The 18,585-nt window shown below is 37.8% G+C and overlaps 1 protein-coding gene across 3 annotated transcripts in view; it reads left to right on the plus strand.

Moving 5' to 3' along the window:
- STARD13 (StAR related lipid transfer domain containing 13) overlaps nucleotides 1-18,585 on the plus strand; it is a 292,627-nt gene that overhangs the window by 29,002 nt on the left and 245,040 nt on the right. For 2 of the 3 annotated variants that reach the window (XM_051778837.1, XM_051778835.1), the window contains exon 2: nucleotides 14,745-15,639. In XM_051778837.1, the coding sequence (XP_051634797.1) occupies nucleotides 14,902-15,639 (738 nt within the window). In that variant the 5' untranslated portion in view covers nucleotides 14,745-14,901. Of the gene's footprint in view, nucleotides 1-10,115; nucleotides 10,285-14,744; nucleotides 15,640-18,585 lie in introns of all 3 variants that reach the window. The other variant, XM_051778838.1, reaches the window with a different exon arrangement.

An 18,585-nucleotide genomic window follows, 5' to 3' on the forward strand; every position in this document is an offset into this window, starting at 1 on the left:
ATGCTCCAGGCACCTCCAGAGTCAGGCAACTTGGCTTGCTGGAAGGTAGATCTGCCTGGGCTCCCTCCTGCCTGCCCACCAAGGCTAGAAGGAGACTCCTGTCCCTGCAGTCCTGTCCCTGCTTACAAGGTACCACTGCAGAGCATCCACCAAAAGAAGGGAAGCATCAGGAGCACCAAGGTGTTCGGCATAAACAGGACAAATGGGCACACAGGAAACATGAAGTGGTTTCTCTGCAACACTAGTGGTCAGCTTATCTCTGCTGTCTGCAGGCCAGAGACACTTCTGTCTGCCAGATTTCTAAGCTCCTCTGTACTTCTGTGGAAGTGGATTTGTCGCGTATCTTTTGGGAGAGGTAAAAAAAATTAAATGCATTTACTTCAGCCCCTGTTCCTGGTTAAATGTAGAAGCACTTTGTGTTTTGAAGTGTGTTCTAAGTTTCATATCAGCTGTTGCAGAGTAAGAGGCACTCAGCATTGCTGAATTCATAACAACAAGCACCAAAACATGTAACTACTTATCTTCAGTTGTGTGCTTCTGTTTGTTGTAAGCTCCTCAAATATGTAGTAATGGAGTACACCCCTATATGGAAGATGCTGAGTAAAATAAAGCTATGAAGTTTTTCTTGAAGCAAGTGGAAAAGAATTGAAAAATCTTGAAATCAGTGTAATTTTATTTCTTTAATTACCTGATCAAGTACCTATCAGAGTAAACAGAAATCTTGCCACACAAATGTTAATCAGAGATAACATGATGTTTTACAAAGAGTATTTAGACTAGTTGCCATGGCCACCTATGAACAGAGTAAATATGCCTGAGACAACCTTCCTAGTTGTCTTTTTAATATTAGTTACCCCTTAAAATACAGCTTTTGCAGTATGGTGGGCATTTCTGCAGTACCATTTAAACTGTCTATGAAGTATTGCTTTCATATGCAGTATTTGACTGACACTACTACGTAAAAAGTCTCCCAAAACAAATCCTGGAAGTTAGTAGTCCCAGTGTTTTATCTTACTTGCATAGGTTGAGGTTCATAACTGAAAGAGTTCTTTTGGACACCCAGAATACCAACACTCTCTTCAGTCTGAACATTGCTCGGTGTAAATGAATGATGGACTTTGCTGTTTTCCCATATATCTACATTGTATAGGGAAATAGAGTATGGTGAGGGGGCTTTGTAGCAGTAAACACATAGTAGGTAAGCTCTCTGGTACTCTACACCTTTCTCTGAGAGGAGAAAACTCAACAGTATCTCAGGTAGAAGCTCATAAAGCCTTCTCCTTGCCTGTACCCTCACTGGTATGGTGTTTGTTTAGGGTACTTTCAAATATCTTTGGAATTGTTTATGTAAGTTAACAATTCTTTACTTAACTGAAGGTTATCTATGACAAGAATTTACTAAAAATTTGATGTTGCTAGACAGGCACTGCATTCAAATTAAAGGAAAACTTAGCCTTTTGCAAAACTACACAAACAGATGTAAATAACTCATACAGAAGCAATTATAATTACTTATCTCAGCATGCAGTCAAAGATTAATTAACATGTCTTGTTTCACCATTGCCCTTCCTGTATTGCTGCCTCCTTGGTCAGCTGTCTCACGTGCAGGGTGCAGCAGGAAACCACAAGCTACAGAACAGTACAGTCAGGTAATTAAAAACTATATAGTAATATATGTTTTCCATGGGAACGAGGTGAAGGTGTGTTGGCACCTCTCAATTTAATACTTGTCAGTCTCTCACTGCAATGGAACCTCCCAGAAATCTAAAATCACAACAGCCCTCCTGATGATTTAAAGGGATGACAGTAGTGCATTATAACAAACACATGGGGAGTACATACAGTTTAATAAGCAGAGTCCTTGTGTGGGTATTTACATACGTGCCAATATTCCATTAAAGTATGAGATATTATGTTTGTAGAACATAAAAATAATATGTCAAGATGCAATAGAAAAAGGTTAATAAGTATGTTAAGTTGTGAATATAAGCAATTTAGGAGAGGTGTTACAATTTGCTGTATATTTGTACACAATCTGACTCTGACCAAGGTGGTTAATTTTCATCTGGTGCAGCAACTGAAATTTTAATAATGCAAATCTTCATTTGTCTATTTGTTTGTTATCATGCAGACTATTTATTAAACTCAGAGCATGGGTTTTCCGAGGCTTGTTGAAGCCCTGAGGATTTATTTTTTTGGGAAGTGGTACAGCTAATTTCCCCCTTACTGCACGTCCTTTGCTTTGTTTCTATATGAGGCTCTATTTGTCCCCAGGAAAGACTGAGAGTAACTCTGCTTTTGACTGCTTTTGGGCATCATCGTGCAAAGCAGGGCTTGACTAAACCAATATAGCCTTACAGCTAATAATACATGGTCCTTTGTGGCTGCAGGCCCTGCCATGTGTTCGTGTAACTTGTAGTGATGAAAGATTAACAAGAACAACTCCACGTTATCCCCTCCCTGTAAAAAAGTGTTCATTTACTGCAGTTTAAAGAAAGAGAGAGGTGGCAGCAAGAAAGCTGTCAGCAGTAAGTGCCCTGGTGCAAGTGGCCAGAGGTGGTGACATTGCTGGTTTTTTGTCATGGGCACTCTTTCTGCCGTAAGTGGTTTGCAATTTATGCCTGGATGAGGTGTGTAGGGAAGTCCATATTTCATACAGCTGCTTCGCCCTGTCATCACTTTGGCTTGGGGAGCCAAAGGTGCATTAGTTAAAGTCTCTTACCGTTTTTAAGAACAGTGTAGACTAAAACACGTATTAAAAACAACCTGAGAGAGCTCAAAGTCTTGAAATCAGAATGTTTATTGCTATACAAATGTTCCCTTTGGAGAGGCACACTTTAGAAGTGGCTGATATTTTACAAGAGCAAACGCCTGCAGCTTTTTGAAGATAAAGCCTTCTTAAGATATTTAGAGACAAAAACATCAAAAACTTTGGCCTTAAACTATATGGAGCATTAGGGTAGGAAGACACTGAGTGCGTAAACTTAGAACATTTGTTCTACCATTTATTTGAGAAGAGAGGTGAGGAAATTATCAAATATGTACTTATTTTTATATTTTTAACTAAATAATACCAATGTGGTGATTATTGCTCACTGTTAAAATAAGTTTCTACATTTAGCATTACAAATATACATAAACATTTTAGCCTGGTATGATTTAGAATGACTAAGTTTCATACCCATGAAAAACTGATCTTTAACTCACACTAAGACGGTACAGGCATCCCCAGGCACAACAGGATATCTATAGAAGTACATGCAATATGCACAGATACACACACTGGCATTTTTAATGAAAGCTTGGAAGCTGAATTTCTACCACTTCTAAAACTCAGTCAAAGCAACCAGGTGGTTTTTTTTTTCTTGTCTCAAGGGGAAAAAACTGACTAATTTTGCTCTTTTCTGATATCTGAATCAATTACTTACCTGCAGCACTCTGAAGGAAGGAAAAATCTCTCTTACATTAACACAACACACTTTGTGCTTGTAAAAGACAGGGTGGAAGGCATCATATATGTCAGAGGTTAATTTATTTGAATAGAGTTGCAGAGGCCCTTGCCTAGTTAGAGGAGGGTGTTGACCACTATTTGATTTAATGTTTATATATGGCATAGAACCTGGATGTAATCATTCTGCTTGTATAAAGGGTTCTGTAACAGAATTTGCATCAATATTGTGTTTCCATGGAAATCAGTTTATTGAATTTCATGTTATGCGTGAGCTTCATCCTGCCTGGCAATAGACATCCCCTTTGATTAAGATTTCTACATATCTTTTCTTTTTATTTTTAAAGGTTGGAAAGAAATGGCTTATGTAGGAAAGGAGAATTAGAAAAAGTTAGGAAATAAATTTCCTGCACTTTTGCTTCATATACCTGTTAGTCTGGATATAAAGTAAGAGTTTTAGATATTTTTTTTCTACTCAAAAGTACTTACTTGGGAAAAAAAAAATCCAGTTCATTCTTTACTTGTGGACTACACTTCAGGTGTAGTAAACTCTTTAAAATTTCTAGTACCATCCACTAGTGGGTTGCATACTTTTTCATAATGGGGTGGTTGCTTGCTTCTTCATTCCACAAAGTCATGTGAAAATGCCCAAAGCTGTTTCATTCTCCATAGAGGAAAGATGCTATGGGCGGAAAAAATCTGAGGGAGTCTCACAAAATGTATTTATAGCACATGAACCCAAACTTATGGAGACTCCAGAGAATAGCTTCAAAACTGACCTCTGAACTTGGTATACAGCTACTGCATGTATCACATAAAGACATGAATTAACTTTTTGGATATCCCCCAAAAAATTGTATCACAACAGTATGCCCCAGCTCCACTGCTTTATTACTTGTGAGACCTAAGCTAGTAAGCCTAGAACTAGTTCAGGTATTTTCAAAAATTTTAAAACACATTTGTTAAAACCACTTGCAATGTTTGAGTTTGTCCAAAAAGGGGAGCTGTTATTTGATAAAAAGTGACCCCTTCTATGGGGAAAAGATCACCTGATACCATAAATCTCTTTAATTTAGCAAGCACAACAAGAAATCACACTAAGCAGAAATTTGGAATTTAAGAACTGAAACTGGAAAACAGATTAGTGTAACTAATTACTGGAAGATCTCAAATGACAGGAAAAGAAATAACCTAAAAGCAGAAAGGCAAACAGGGAATTTGTTCAAAATAGCTATTTGGGTCTCAAATATGCACCTTGGCTTAAGAAACACTTCCTTTGTTCCTGAATAAAACTTTGAACACCTCTAAAGCTGCTGTCATTTAAGTATAGCTGTGTGTTTTAACTTTGCCTGGTATATCTGGGGAAAAAAAAAAAAAAAACCAAACCAAAACTCATCCCCCAAAGAAGAAGAATTTGAAAGAACTGTGAGATTATGTCAAATTAAATGAATAAATATAATAAATATAATAAAATATAATAAAAAAATCACATGGGGAAGCAAACGATAGAAAGGCTGAAAATTCTGAAGTAGTCATCTGAGCACTTTATGTTTGAACACTTCTTTCTTCTGAAAGCTCTGAAAAATTAAGTAGATTAATCAAAAGGGGTAAATACCCCCAATGTGTGATTTATTTTTTTTTAAGAATAAACAAAAATGCATAGGTCATCCATTAAAAATGTGTTGGTTTTGACAGAAAAGGTCTCATACCAAAAAATATTGCCTGACCAAAATTGAGCAGAATTCATCTTGGTCTTATTGCATATACAGATAGGGATCACAGAAGGTTCCTCCAAAATAACTTTTGCTTCCTCTGCAATAACTTATCTTCATTGCAGCTGACACTGTCTTCCCTTGCTGCTGTTTATATCTCACGAACCCAGGAGGAGCTGCCTTCCAGCACGGCCTTTGTAGTAAATGGCATTTATTGCAGTGTTACCATTTCTTTAGCATTTATTACAGGCACTGATTAGAGAGAGTGATAAAGACATTGCTGGAGACCAAAGCTTATCGTGGACTGAGGGGAAAAAAAGAACATGCAAAATAGCATTTTAAATGGTTTCATCTATTTACTGCTGATATTTTCACAGAAATGATTTAGCGGTATTAGATTCAGAAGGGGTAGCAGAGGCTTTAATTTGCAGCAGTTCTGATCTAATAGGCGTAAAGGCACCAGAGGATTATGAAATACTGAACTCAGAGGTATTCTGACAAACCTTTATACTCATAATAACAAGAGTTGGTGTGAGCTTATACAATTTAAAACTAATTGCCCAGCCAATGTGCTCATTACCATATTGATGCAGTTCATAAATCAAACCCTGCATATTCAAGCTGTTTACCAGTCTTGCATTAAGCAGCATATTTCAACTGAGAGATGTAGTATGTTGCCAAAACACTGCAGAAACTTTATAAGACTGATAGGACTACAAACCTGAGGAGCTGAAGTGCCACAAACTGGCACTAAAGAGCTTGTTCTCCTTTGTTTTCTGAGTATATTCTGATCTAGCCTTGAAAGTTTCCATAATAATGTACTGCAGCACAGAAAGAGGCCCTTAAGCAGCAGGGAGCTACTGGCAATTTGATCAATTTGGCTTCCTGCAGCAGCTTCTTTGCTTAACCAGGAGACTCACACTTTTTTTTGGAAGCAATACAGTACTTATGCCAGCAGAACTGAGGTGCATACATTAAGAATGCAAGCTTTTTATATAGGCAATGGAGAGACTAAGGACCTTAACTAAGAATCCTAAATTAGTTGTCAAAATTAGGTGCCTGAAGTTAAATTCTTTGAATAGCCTACTAAGGAAACTGAAGGTACAATTCATTTGCCTAAACAAGTGCCTACCTGCAGGTGCCTAGTAGTACCTCCTGAGATACTCTGCTGTCCTATGACATCCACGCAGTAGGTATGTCAAAAGAGTTGAAGGAGATTCGCACATCTCCGAGCTGGCAGCTGAAAGCCAGATGGGATAGTCTAGGATGTCTCAAAGGGCACTAGAAGGCTATGTTTAGGAATTGAATTTCCCCCTATTTTTTCCTTCAGGTATTCAGCCAGCTGCCTTAGGTATCAGAAACAATCCAATCTTGTAAGCAGGATTAATGAACCTGAGCAGGGTTCATTTTTATGTGGTTTCTCCTGAGATGAGTGTTGTAGATCCTGACGGCTGCTGTGGCATCTCTCCCCCCTGTGCCAGGCTTTCAGACAGGCCTCAGGTGGCAAGGACAGAGGGTGCAGAGGCAAGAGACAAGGCATCAAAATTACTTTGAAGATTAGGACCAGGACTTGAAATTTAACTAGCTGGTGAAAAGGAAGGCTGTTGGGGGAATCTAATAGATTATGGGAAAATCAAGAGCTTCTAGGGGTGTGGTGGCTTACTTAAGATTATTGTTTTATCCCTGTTTAAGGGAACACAGGGCAAAAAGGGTGCACATTTCTAATGATATGCAACTCTCCTCTATAAATAGCATTAGCAAGAAGAGTTCAGCCTATTACAACAAGTGCTTATCTTCAGACATGATGCCCATTGAAGGCTCAGCCTCTTATGTTCTTTATGTAAATTCAATCATGACAATTGATAATTAAACATTTTTTATGGATGGAAGATGAGAGTTGATTAAGACATGGCTTTAGTGATAAGGAAACTTTAATTCCAGCTTACATCTCTTCTACTGGCTATGTGGTCAGAGTAGGTGCAAGTGTCCAATTCCTTATATGCAGATAGTGGATAATAATGATTATAAGTGAAATTAATACAAACCGATACTTTCTCATGAAGGAACCCAAGGCAGTGATACATTTTTCTTCTTCAGAGAGGGAAATAAATCTAAAGAACCTAATTTCTTTCATTTTAAGGAATTATGAGCCATACATAAACAGACCACACCAGCCTCTGACCTAGTGCCAACATAACTGCTTTTGTTCAGCGTCTTTGGCCGCTGGCGGGTGTTACAGATTCAGCAGAGATTTCTCAGAGGGATGAGTGCAATTTTGGAAGACCCTTGCAGGCTGCTGTGAAGGAGAATTTTGTGCTGATATACAATTTTCGATAGAGAAGAGCTAAATAGAAAAAACCAAAAACAAATTGCTTGATATTTACCTAACTTGTAAAGTGACAAGTGATTGACTTATGTCATTTCTCTTTTATGAGCTTAAAAATAAATAGATGAAAATAAAATTGTTATGACATTTAGTTAACATAGATATCCTCTAATATGAAAAAGAATTGATCCTTCCAGGCTCTTTCTACTTGTGCAAAAATGAAGATTGATTTCCAACCAGCCCACTGAGCATCCCATGAACATACATAATTGAATTCACTTTACAGGCTGAAGAAACTACTAGTATTTAAACTGGAGGGAGGAGCAGCTCATACCTGTGTGTCTTTGCTTGCAGAAAGGCTGTTTCCTGACTTTGGTTTGGACTGGCAGTCTAGATAAAGATCTGGAATCTTACCAATGTCAAGATCCTCAATCTAAAGGGACACAGACTTTTTTTTCTTAAGTGGTTTATCCAGTGTTATTTTAAAAGTATTTATTAGGTGTTGGTTCATTTTGAGTCCTGTGTTTATGAACAGTGTCTGTGTATGACTGGTTGCTCTTCTTAAATCACTCAAAACTGCCTTCAAATGCATGTAGTCAAACAACCCCTGGCCAATATCTCATCAGGAGCTTGATGATACATTTCATACATATAAGACAAAAAAGAGGCAGAACAGAGAATACAAAAACAACACATTGGATGCAATGCTAAAAGATGTCTACTGGCAGAAGGAAAGACCTTATTCTATGCAGATAGATAGATATTCATGTTCTCAGGGACATGCTGGAAGACATATGCCCTCAGTTCCCCATTCATACCTGACTCCTTTTCAACACCTTCTTTTGGGAGGATGTAATCATATGTGCAAGAAGCATGAGACTTTTCCAAGCATGAAGAATCATGTCTTGTCCCTCACTGTACTGCTGCTCACACATTCCTGCCATTTGGTTTTGCTCAGGATTGCAACCATGCTATTCATGGGCCGCACAGAGAACAAAGATTTGCAAAGTCAAAGCCCACTTCTGTAAAATAATTAAATTAAACATTGCCCACGGATCTAGGGTTTTAGACAGGGCAATAGTTGTATCACAGACAGTATTTTCTCACCTTATTTGCAAGTAAACCACTGTTCCTACATGGTGGTGAGGTGACAATGATAGTGCTGTTGAAAATGCTGTTTTAGAAGGAAATAAAATTGAGTCAGCATACTGGCAGGGTGTTTGGATTAAATTCAGCCTCAGGCTTAGTTTATGGCATGAAATTTGTCAATGATTCCTCTTGGAGCAGTCTGTCCTATATACCACAAGTAGGTCCAGCTGTAAATAAATTGCTGATGTTGCTGCATTCGTTAAGAGGGTGCTTGGAAAACAGCACATCTGTGACCAACAGTTGCACCTAAGACAAACATGTATGTAAGCACAATTAAATTAACAAAGTGTCTCTTTATCATTGTGGTTTATTGCATTTGAAAAGATATTTTACTTGCCTTGGCAATGTAAAATGAGCTTCTGTCACAGTAGAGGTGGGGACGGTGATGGTAAAGCTAAAGGACAGGCCTAGTAGTGCAGCTGTCCTAGGATAATAAACATATCTAAGTTGAGACAAGCCTCACTGAACTGTCATATAAAGTAATTTCTTAAAAATGGTTTCCTCAAGATGTGGTTTCATTTGCTGGTTGACTCATTCATAAATATGCCAAGTTCTTTGCAGAATAAAATACTGCTTAACTTCAGTGAAGGCAATCAGGTGCACAAGGTGTAAGAGAAATCAGCATCCAAGTGCCGCCTCCTTCACTGACTGAAATGAGTCAGGAGGGACATAGATTTGGCAGCATCTGTGCCAAGTATCTGTGCCTGGATATCTCAAGATGAAAAATGTAATCTACGGCTACCAGCATGAGCATATGAATACATACATTACATGAGCAGAAGGGCATCGCAGCTTTTCCACTTTTGCTCTTTGCTTTAATCAAAAGCAATATAGAAAAACACTTCCAAAATTAAACTATAACTCAAAGATTTCTCACCCTGCATTTCTAGTGACAATACATCCTTTTCCTTTCCAGGCTAGATCTGCAAATAACTGATTTATGATCACACTCAGAAACTCATGTGTCCAGTAATTTGCACTGTAGCTACACTTTGCAGAGTATGCAGAAGTCTGTCTGCAAGCTATGATTCTATAAATATATATAAAAGAGAAGACTTGCAAAGCTTTGGCAGCAAATGTAGGTCTTGAAGAAACATAGGCAAACAATAATTAGAATTTGCAAGTGACATGGAAAGCTAATTTTGATACTCCTTTACACTGGCTTTATATCAAAAGGCATTTCACAGCCTACCTTTTCAAAACCTGACAGCATCCAAACTTGAGCAGTTGGAACCTGACTCCAGGTGCTCCAGGTGATAAAGCAAAGCACAATGTTAAGGTCTGGTATGATGTGAGGAATGAGGTCACGCTGTATTTTTAGAAGTGCCTGGTGTTCCTGTGAAGCATGTTCTTACTCTCTCTTTTATTTTTTTTCCTTCCCTCTTCTTTTTTTTTCTGTCTTTTTCTGCAAATAATTTAGCCAATGCTTGCAGAAGGCTGTTTTCGCCCCAGGGATTCTCACACATACTTCTCTTGACAGAGTTCTTCTGCAGCAAGCAAGCTGAAATGTCTTCTGTCAAGAATCTGCTCACTTCTTTTTCTGTTCTGCCCCAATGCTTGGAGGATCTTTTGGCTACTCACTGGGTTCCTGTTGTTACGCTTATGGAAAGTAACTGAATTGAAAAATATGGGGTTACCTTGCAAAACAGGTAAAACTATCATCAGGAAAAAACATCCTAATCTCCCAATTTGTTCTTAGTTTATGTGTCTCACAGTCTGTTGGCTTGTTTGCTTAGTTTTTCAGGGGAAGATTCTTTAAGTCAATGTGAAATACTAAGCAAAGTCATTGTGAAAGGGAAACAAATGCGTTAGGGGCTAAGGGGTAAAAACTCTTTATTTTAGATGAGTGGTGTACTGTTTCAGCCAAGATCAGGGCTTGATTTGCTGGTTTACTATGTCAGTTCAAGTTTAAATTGAATTTAAACTAACAAAATTCCACACATTCACGTGCTCCGTAATGCCAAAATACATAACGGGTATTGAAATGCACTAACTTAAGCCATATTTGAAAAGCTGGTTTAGGTGACTTGCTGTTAGAGTAACAGTATGAAATAAATCTTAATAATTTGTCTCAGAAAACAATTATCCTTGTATTAACTGAAGAAAATAGAAATGAGTCTATGATTATTAATGCATCTGTAAAATCCTCCTGTTTAATGATTGAATATGTGCTTTTTGTGCAATCTTTATGCAAAACTTCACGAGTTTTAATACAAATCTTGGCTGTCCTGGCAAAGGGGAATCAAGCCAATAGAGCATGATACACAAAAGTTTATCTGTGAGTCTGCACACACACACTTGCTTGTGCCAGGCCATATTAGAACTTACCTTCCACAGCATTTCACTAGTTATATCATAAATCTGCATTAATTTATTGCTGATTTGTAAGGAGCTTTCCCTAATAAATAAAATTTTGGTTGTAAGTTTTAAACTCATGTATGTAGGCAGTTAAGTTGCTACACTCAGATATGCATTTCACATTTTAGCTTAAAAAAAAATCTTGCGTTGCCTTTTTTTTTCCCCCCTTACTAATGCTATTTGGAGTCAGTTCTGGTTGGACAGTTAGCTGATGTAGCCCTGCATTTTCCTTTTTAGTTGAAAAACCCACATATATATATGCACAAGATACTTTAATTATTCCACATCTTTACCTACACTAGCGTCTACCAGTAGAGCTAATGCTACAGTACATATTTAGAATTACGTATGCTTATGAAAGTAATTTCCCTATTTTTAAAGCCTCAAAGACCTTTTCCAGAAAGATTATTAGTTTTCAGAACTTATATGTGCATACATTCAGGACTGTGGTGAGAATTATACTATTTTTCAGCAGTGTCTTACAGGCCTTTTATGACGTACAGATTTAGCTCTGAATGTTCAGACCTCTCTGAGTTACATATTTTGCTATGGGCAGGATTTCCAGAAAGCAGAATTCTCTGCTTTGCCAAGAATGCTCCACTTTTATGAGCTAGAAACATGTTACATCTATGTGTAACTCCTTATAAAATATGGAATTTGATACTATATATAAAAGTGTGGGGTTTTTTCAGTCACTGTTAGATTGAGTAAAAAGATACGTTCCACAGGATGACCAAGGGTAAACCCACATTCATAAAATCATAGAATCATAGAATCAACCGGATTTGGAAAAGACCTCCAAAATCATCAAGTCTAACCCTTGATCCAACACTGCAGTGGTTACCAGACCATGGCACTAAGTGCCATATCCATTCTCATCTTAAAAGCCTTGAGGGATGGTGAATCCACCACCTTCCACACCTTCCCTCTTCTTACCACTTCCTTTTCCCATATTTCTTGCCATACTTGCACAAAACCAGCCTGCTTTTGCACACTTGCCTTGTTCCAGTCTCATCCCAGGAAAAATAAAGAGTAAATAGAGTAAGCAAATCTAGTAAATGGAAAACCTCTTTCATGATTTTTTGTAATTAAACTGTAAAAATTACAGCTTTACACCACACCCTGTTAAAAACAAAACTCATTTGAGACAAATAACTTAGCAAAATTTTAAAAGACGTTGGGTATTGATTTTAGATGCTAGGAATATCCAGAGATAATGAAAAATACAAATTTCTGCAGGGATGATAATTCATGTTTTGGAGTCCAAAGCATCATCCTAAAATACTAGAAATAAAAAATATGTAATTCAGGTATCCCATGAATGCCCACTGCAGGATGTGATGCACTGGGCAGAAACTGATGCACAGGAAGTTTCACATAAACACAAGGAAGAACTTTACTGTGTGAGTGACTGGAACAGGTTGCCCAGAGAGATTGTGGAGTCTCCCTCACTGGAGATATTCAAGAAACATCTGGATGCAATTCAGTGTGGTGTGCTCTAGGATGACCCTGCTTGAGCAGGGAGATTGGACCAGATGACCCAATGTGGTCCCTTTCAACCTGACTCATTCCATGATTCTGTCAATTTCTGTAACTGTTTTTGGAGCAATTTTTTGCTATATTTTGGGCTTGTTACAGCAAAGATGTTTCTATGAAAACAGAGGTGTATTCACAGCAGAGCCGGCTTGGCAGTATTATCAAAGCTAAAGAGGGTCCAGGGAACAGGACGAGGATGGGAAGGAAGAGTAACAGTAGGAAGGGGTGAAGACCAGGTAAGAGAATCTCTGGGGGAGACCTGGAGATCTGAGCATTGTTACTACTGCTGGAACTACCAACAGGTGAGGAGCAGGATGGCCACCTGATCTGGGCAGCCAGGAGAAAGCTCTTTTGCTGCCTTTTGGGGTGCCTGCTAGAATTGGCAAATCTTTTTCAGTTATGGTTGGCTTTGTGTGTGGGGAGTGGGGGTGCTGGCTGTATGTCTTCTTGCAGGGTACTGGTTGTCAGGGACTCAAAAGCGAAGTTGATGGCTCATAGTGAAGCACCTGGAATGGCAGGAGGCTTTTTCACTGTGCCCACAATGTACAAAATATTATGTGAAATGTGATTCAAATCATTCCATCTAAATGTGGGAATGTGTCTTCTTTTACAAAGACATTGTGTTCAATTAGTTCTCCTAGTAATTAAGGGAGAACCAAGGGTGTTCAGCACTTCTGAAAGTGACGTCAATTCTATGAAGATGGCTAAGTTGAATCATCGGAGAAAATGAGGGCTTCAGAAGCAGGTTTCTCATTTACACATAGACAACATCATCTATTATTATTGTGTACCAAAGATATGGGCTGAGATTCTTCTTGTCTTTATTTGTCCCTCTAAAGGGCAGATGACTGGTGTAAGCTTTTAATCTAGACATCCTCCACAGTTTTGGATAAGGCAGTCAGGCCAAAAGGGAGACTCATCCCATGTCTAAATAGGTAACCAAGATAAGTGGGAGCATTTACCTTTTAGAAGCATTTTTCCCTCTCCATTAACTCCAGCAGGAGGTTAGACAGCTTCAATAACGTCTGACTTTTAAATAGTTAGCAAGAGCTGAGAAGATGTCTACATAAACAGAGGTCTACATACCTGCACGCTCACACTTATTACAGCTGTAGTTCAAACGACAAAGGTAATTCAATAAATCCAACAGTATTCTTTCTATTACCAAATGTATGTCTGTAACACTAAAGTCTACACTAACCAGCACTAAAATATGCCTAGATGGTGTGCACTGCTCAGTTTATGGCACATGCAGTGACAGGCACGTCACATGCCAGCATCTTACTTTGCTTGTTTTCCACTTTGACAGTCACAGTGCTGCCTTCTGACACATCTTCCTCATCACTGACAGGTTTGCCACATGCATCAAAGGCTTAAGCTTCTCTTTTTATTTTGAAAAGCTTCTGTTCTGCTTTGTTCTCTCACAGAGGCAGTACTGAAACAATCATTAAAATAAATACTATCAATATTTAGTCTGTCACAAGAAGTAAACTACATGTATGGGGGAATGTAAGCTATTCAGTGATGCAAGCTCAGTTCTTCAGCTCCTCCCTTCTTCCAGTGCGTTGGAAGTGCACAGCCTGGACGTGAGCATGGATATTAAGACTGATTTAAAGCAGACATGGCCAACTCCAATGTAGCACTGAAGCTCTCTGTTATTTTTAGCCTCCTCTTTTTGCTTTTCAGATCTATTGGAATTAGATAGGGGCTGCACTGCATTGGCAATTCATTGAAGTCGAGAGATAAAAAAATCCTACCTATACTGAAACCTTATTTTCTGTCAGTTGTTTTTTCCTATGACATTTCTCTATGTTTCGTTCCTTGGTCTTCCCTATGACATTTTAGTAGCTTTACCAGAACAGTGTAAAATTTTCAGTGATTTAACAGACAATGAAAAGATAGTGAACAGAGGCATGTTTAGGTAAAAAGAATATACCTAACATCACTTTGAATGATTCTGAACCATTGCGTCAATAATCAACTTAAAGTCAACATTTAAAAAACATTTCTGCATTTGATATCTTTCCTAGTCTCTAAAGTAAACAAGTCATGGTTCTCAAGTTTTCAGTTCATTTAATCTGCATAAATCAAATATTTTTGCAGAAACATAAGTAATTCTAAAGTAAATTTGATATGGGAATTTCATGTTTCAGGATAACTTTTGCTGACGCAGTCCACTGCAAGTATGTTTCCATCAATTTTATTTTTTTTCCAGGAGCTGAGAGGATTCAGATGTTTTGTATGAGAATCCAGGCATAAATAATAATTGTGTGATCATGGTTTTGGAAAACTAAGAAGATATTTTCTGACTGCATATGGAGAGTTATGTTTCTTAAAAAAAGCAAGAGTTAAGTGATTTTGATTTCTGATGGATGAAAGCCACTGGAATGGAAACTAACATCCATGAAGAAGAACAGGACTCACCTTATCTTAAATCTGCCAAGTGCCTGGGGACTCCAAAGGAAGCAAAGTATGAAGAATACCAAAGCAAGATAGAAAATCAGGCGAGTCCATATGAATTTCAGAACATTTTACTGGAACCTGGGCTGAGTTTTCTGTCTGTGTCATCCTTATTAGACCACAATGAGACATCCTTGCAAATTGGTATGGCTGCAGGGCATGTCAGTGCCACCAACCAGTCTGAGACAAAGCACCTTTGTGAAGAATTATCTTGTTCTGCAAGACACATGCCAAAGGAAGATCCTTTAAACCTTCCCTTGTATGTAGGAAAAAATTCAGACAAGAAACCAGAAAGGAGTCATGAGATCAGAGTCATAAAACATAAACCAAGTGCTATCACATTTTCTGATTTCCAATTTTTATCACATGAAGCTAACACTAAGCTCCACATTTGCGAGGCAGGAGAAGTAAATGATTTTTCATCTGAAGAGGAAGAAGCAGATGGTAGAGGTGATGATGATATGTTTAGAGAACTGCCACTGTATGAGACATTTTTCAATGGTCTTCATAGAAGGAACGTTTCTCAAAGAAAGCGAGGTAAACATGAACTTACTAAATATCAACATATCTGTCATTTAGAAGACTGTGATGATCATTCTGAAAAGGCATTGAAGGACCACAACAAGGAAGAAAAGCACATGGAACTGGAGGTAATACAAGCTACTCTTCTGTTTTACGCGTGTTTTAAATAAGTGGTGTCATTTAAGGTTGGTTACAGGAGGAAAAGGAGTTGTGCAAATTGTTGTAGGGTGCTAATTAACATGACTTACAGAATTAAGAACATAAACCTACAGTAAAAGTATATTAGGTTTTTACATTAGAAAAATCTAACTTCAGATTGACCACGCTTCTATTAGCCTGAACTTCAAACTTTGTTTTTCTGGTTTCCCTTGCTTTTTAAAATTGGAACATTGGCTCAGTTTCCTCCATTCCTACAAGATCATATATCATGTCATGTACAGCATACATTCCCTGAGCCAAAGGACTGTTCCAAAGGGACAGAGCTCAGGTTTACTCTGAGAGCAGAGTATATTTCTTCATGTTGAAAAATGGGCTTCTTTACTTTGGTGGCACTGCAGCACTGCACCACCTAACTCACAGCACTCTTTCCACGAAGTAACTATTATTTCATTAAAACAATGTGAGGACAAGTTAAAAACTGGTATTTAATAAAATAAATAGGGGGTATTTTGTATCTGTACTGTTAAACATCATGATGTTCTATCGATCAGAGTCCAAAATGAAAATAGAAGATTTAGGACAAAATTAAAAACCCTGTGTAATAAGACTCATCCAACTATATATAACATTTCCAGAAAAAAAAAAGAGTATGGTTGAGTATATTAACTGTGTTTCTTGGAACTGGAGTAACAGAAGCTTCCCAACTGAGTTCTCACTACTCTGGAGAATAAGCACAGCTTTTCCCCTGCTCCCAGCTGGTGACAAACCAAATGACTGGAGCTAAACATGTTTATCATTGGAGAAGTTCAGCTCTAGTAGAAAAATATGAAGTGACTCCAAAAACTGGACAAAACAAACCCTTAGAATTCTGATGTCCCTGACCTTGCAGCACAAATTAATCTTAGATTGCAGGTCAGACATACCATTCCTTCCTCTCTTTTCTCCCTCCTCCAGCTTTTAAAAATTATTTTCCACGTAAATCTACTCTATGCTTTGAAAATAAGGCTGTAGTCCTAGTCTTTTACTCAGTGTCCTTTGATCTTCTCTGTCTCCAGTCCTCCTTTTACTTCTAGTGCTTACAACATAGAGTTGCTTCATTGGTTTCTGACTAAATGAAAGTAGAATTTGGACTATAATGTCTGCGTTTACATCAAAACTATGGCATACAATACTTAATTACTTCTCTCCTTTAGTACTAATCTATCTCCAGTTTGGAGTGACTAATTCTGCCCTTAACTGAGTGGGAGTTCTGTGCTGTATTTCATACATATCCCAACTTAAATGCGGAAATCCATCAGCTCACAAAGAAATAAGTCAGATTTTTAGAAATTTTTCTCAGCAGATATTAGAAGACCAAGGCCCAAAGATGGTTCTAAAACAGTGCACTTTTTGATGCAATACTGACCCTGATAGATTCTTGAGACACATGGTTTATTAAATAATTGCATTGTTGCCAAGCCTTGCTTCCTCATTTATTCAGAAACATTCACATTAATATAAATAATGTATTTCAAAATGGATGCACAACATCCCTTGGATTCTCTTTACTGAAGGTCATTTCCATAGATAAAAGGGAGAGGCCAGGAGATGTTGTCATTTAGTTTACTTTATGTCTGTGCCATAAAATAAACTCAAGGATGCAGCTTGTAGTGTAAAATAATGGATTATAAATTGCCAGAGAAGCATGTGAAATTTCCTAGTAAATCTTGGCAAATGCGTCAAAACATTTCAAAAACTGTATAGATGCAATGATGCAGTCCTGGTTTTGATTTTTTTCTGTGTAAATAAGTATGTGTCACTCTAGGAAAGCCTCCAAAAATTTAAAAAAAAAACCCAAAAACAAAAAAACCACCACCACCAACAAAAAGGCAAAAACCAAACAAATAATTAAAAAAAAGAATTGTGTTGTCTCTCAAATTTTAGCAGCAGCCCTGCACTACTATTTAGACTAAAAACTCCTTCCATGACTCTGTTTGAAGCAAATGCATGTTATTGTCAAGTTATTTACTTCTAATATTTAGAAATGGGGTTGGAGAAAAATGTCTTTCTAGTGGAAAGAAATTAAATAAATAAAGACAGCATGGGGTAAAAATGTTGACAAAAGCAAACACTACTGCTAAACCTTAGACTTAAAAATCCTATAATAAACAGATTAGCCATACAGTAACAGACTATCACAGATAGCACCCTGACCCAGATGCTGGCTTAATCTTTGCTACAGAATTCACAGTGAAATAGTGATTAAGATCTACCCTGCAGGGGCATTCCTGGCCAAATGTACTTGTTACTGACTGCAAACCTTCTATTTTAGGTCTAGAAAAGAGGAAAGGCTGTCACTTTCTCAAGCTAGGAGCACTGGCCTTTGCAGGCAGTCACTACAAGCAGAACCAGTGTCTTCTCTTAAGTAGTTGTTACAGGCATGTAAGCCTCAACTGTTGAACTTCTTGCTTCATTCTAGTTAATAAGCAGAGACAAATCTTCAAGTACACTGAACAGTAAACAAGTAGAGGGAAGATGGAAAAAATATAACTTGTGTATGCTGCCAACTCTGGAATAGGCGGAAGAAACTCTGCTGAAAACAATTCATATAATAGTCCCCATTAAAAAAAATTCTCTTTCTTTTTTTTTTTCCAAAGGCATACAGCTTCTGCCTCTTCTGAGTGGCATAAGACAAATGATACTTCTGTTCAATTTATGAATTGAGCATGGTTTCTGAGTTTTCACCTTCAGAACAGTTCCACATTTATTTCCTGTGCTTTCTCATAAAATCTGAATTTGGCAGCCTGTTTCTCCTTCTCAGAAGTCTGTAATCAGTGGTACATTTAATTCCCAAACATAGTTCTGCCCAAATAGGGTAATGGTTGGACTAGATGTTCTTAAAGGTCTTTTCCAACCTAAATGATTCTATGATTGAT

This window comes from Manacus candei, unplaced genomic scaffold (genome assembly GCF_025592945.1).
Source record: "Manacus candei isolate 608988 ecotype Guabito, Panama unplaced genomic scaffold, ASM2559294v1 h1tg000014l, whole genome shotgun sequence".
NCBI classification, from domain to species: Eukaryota; Metazoa; Chordata; class Aves; order Passeriformes; family Pipridae; genus Manacus; species Manacus candei.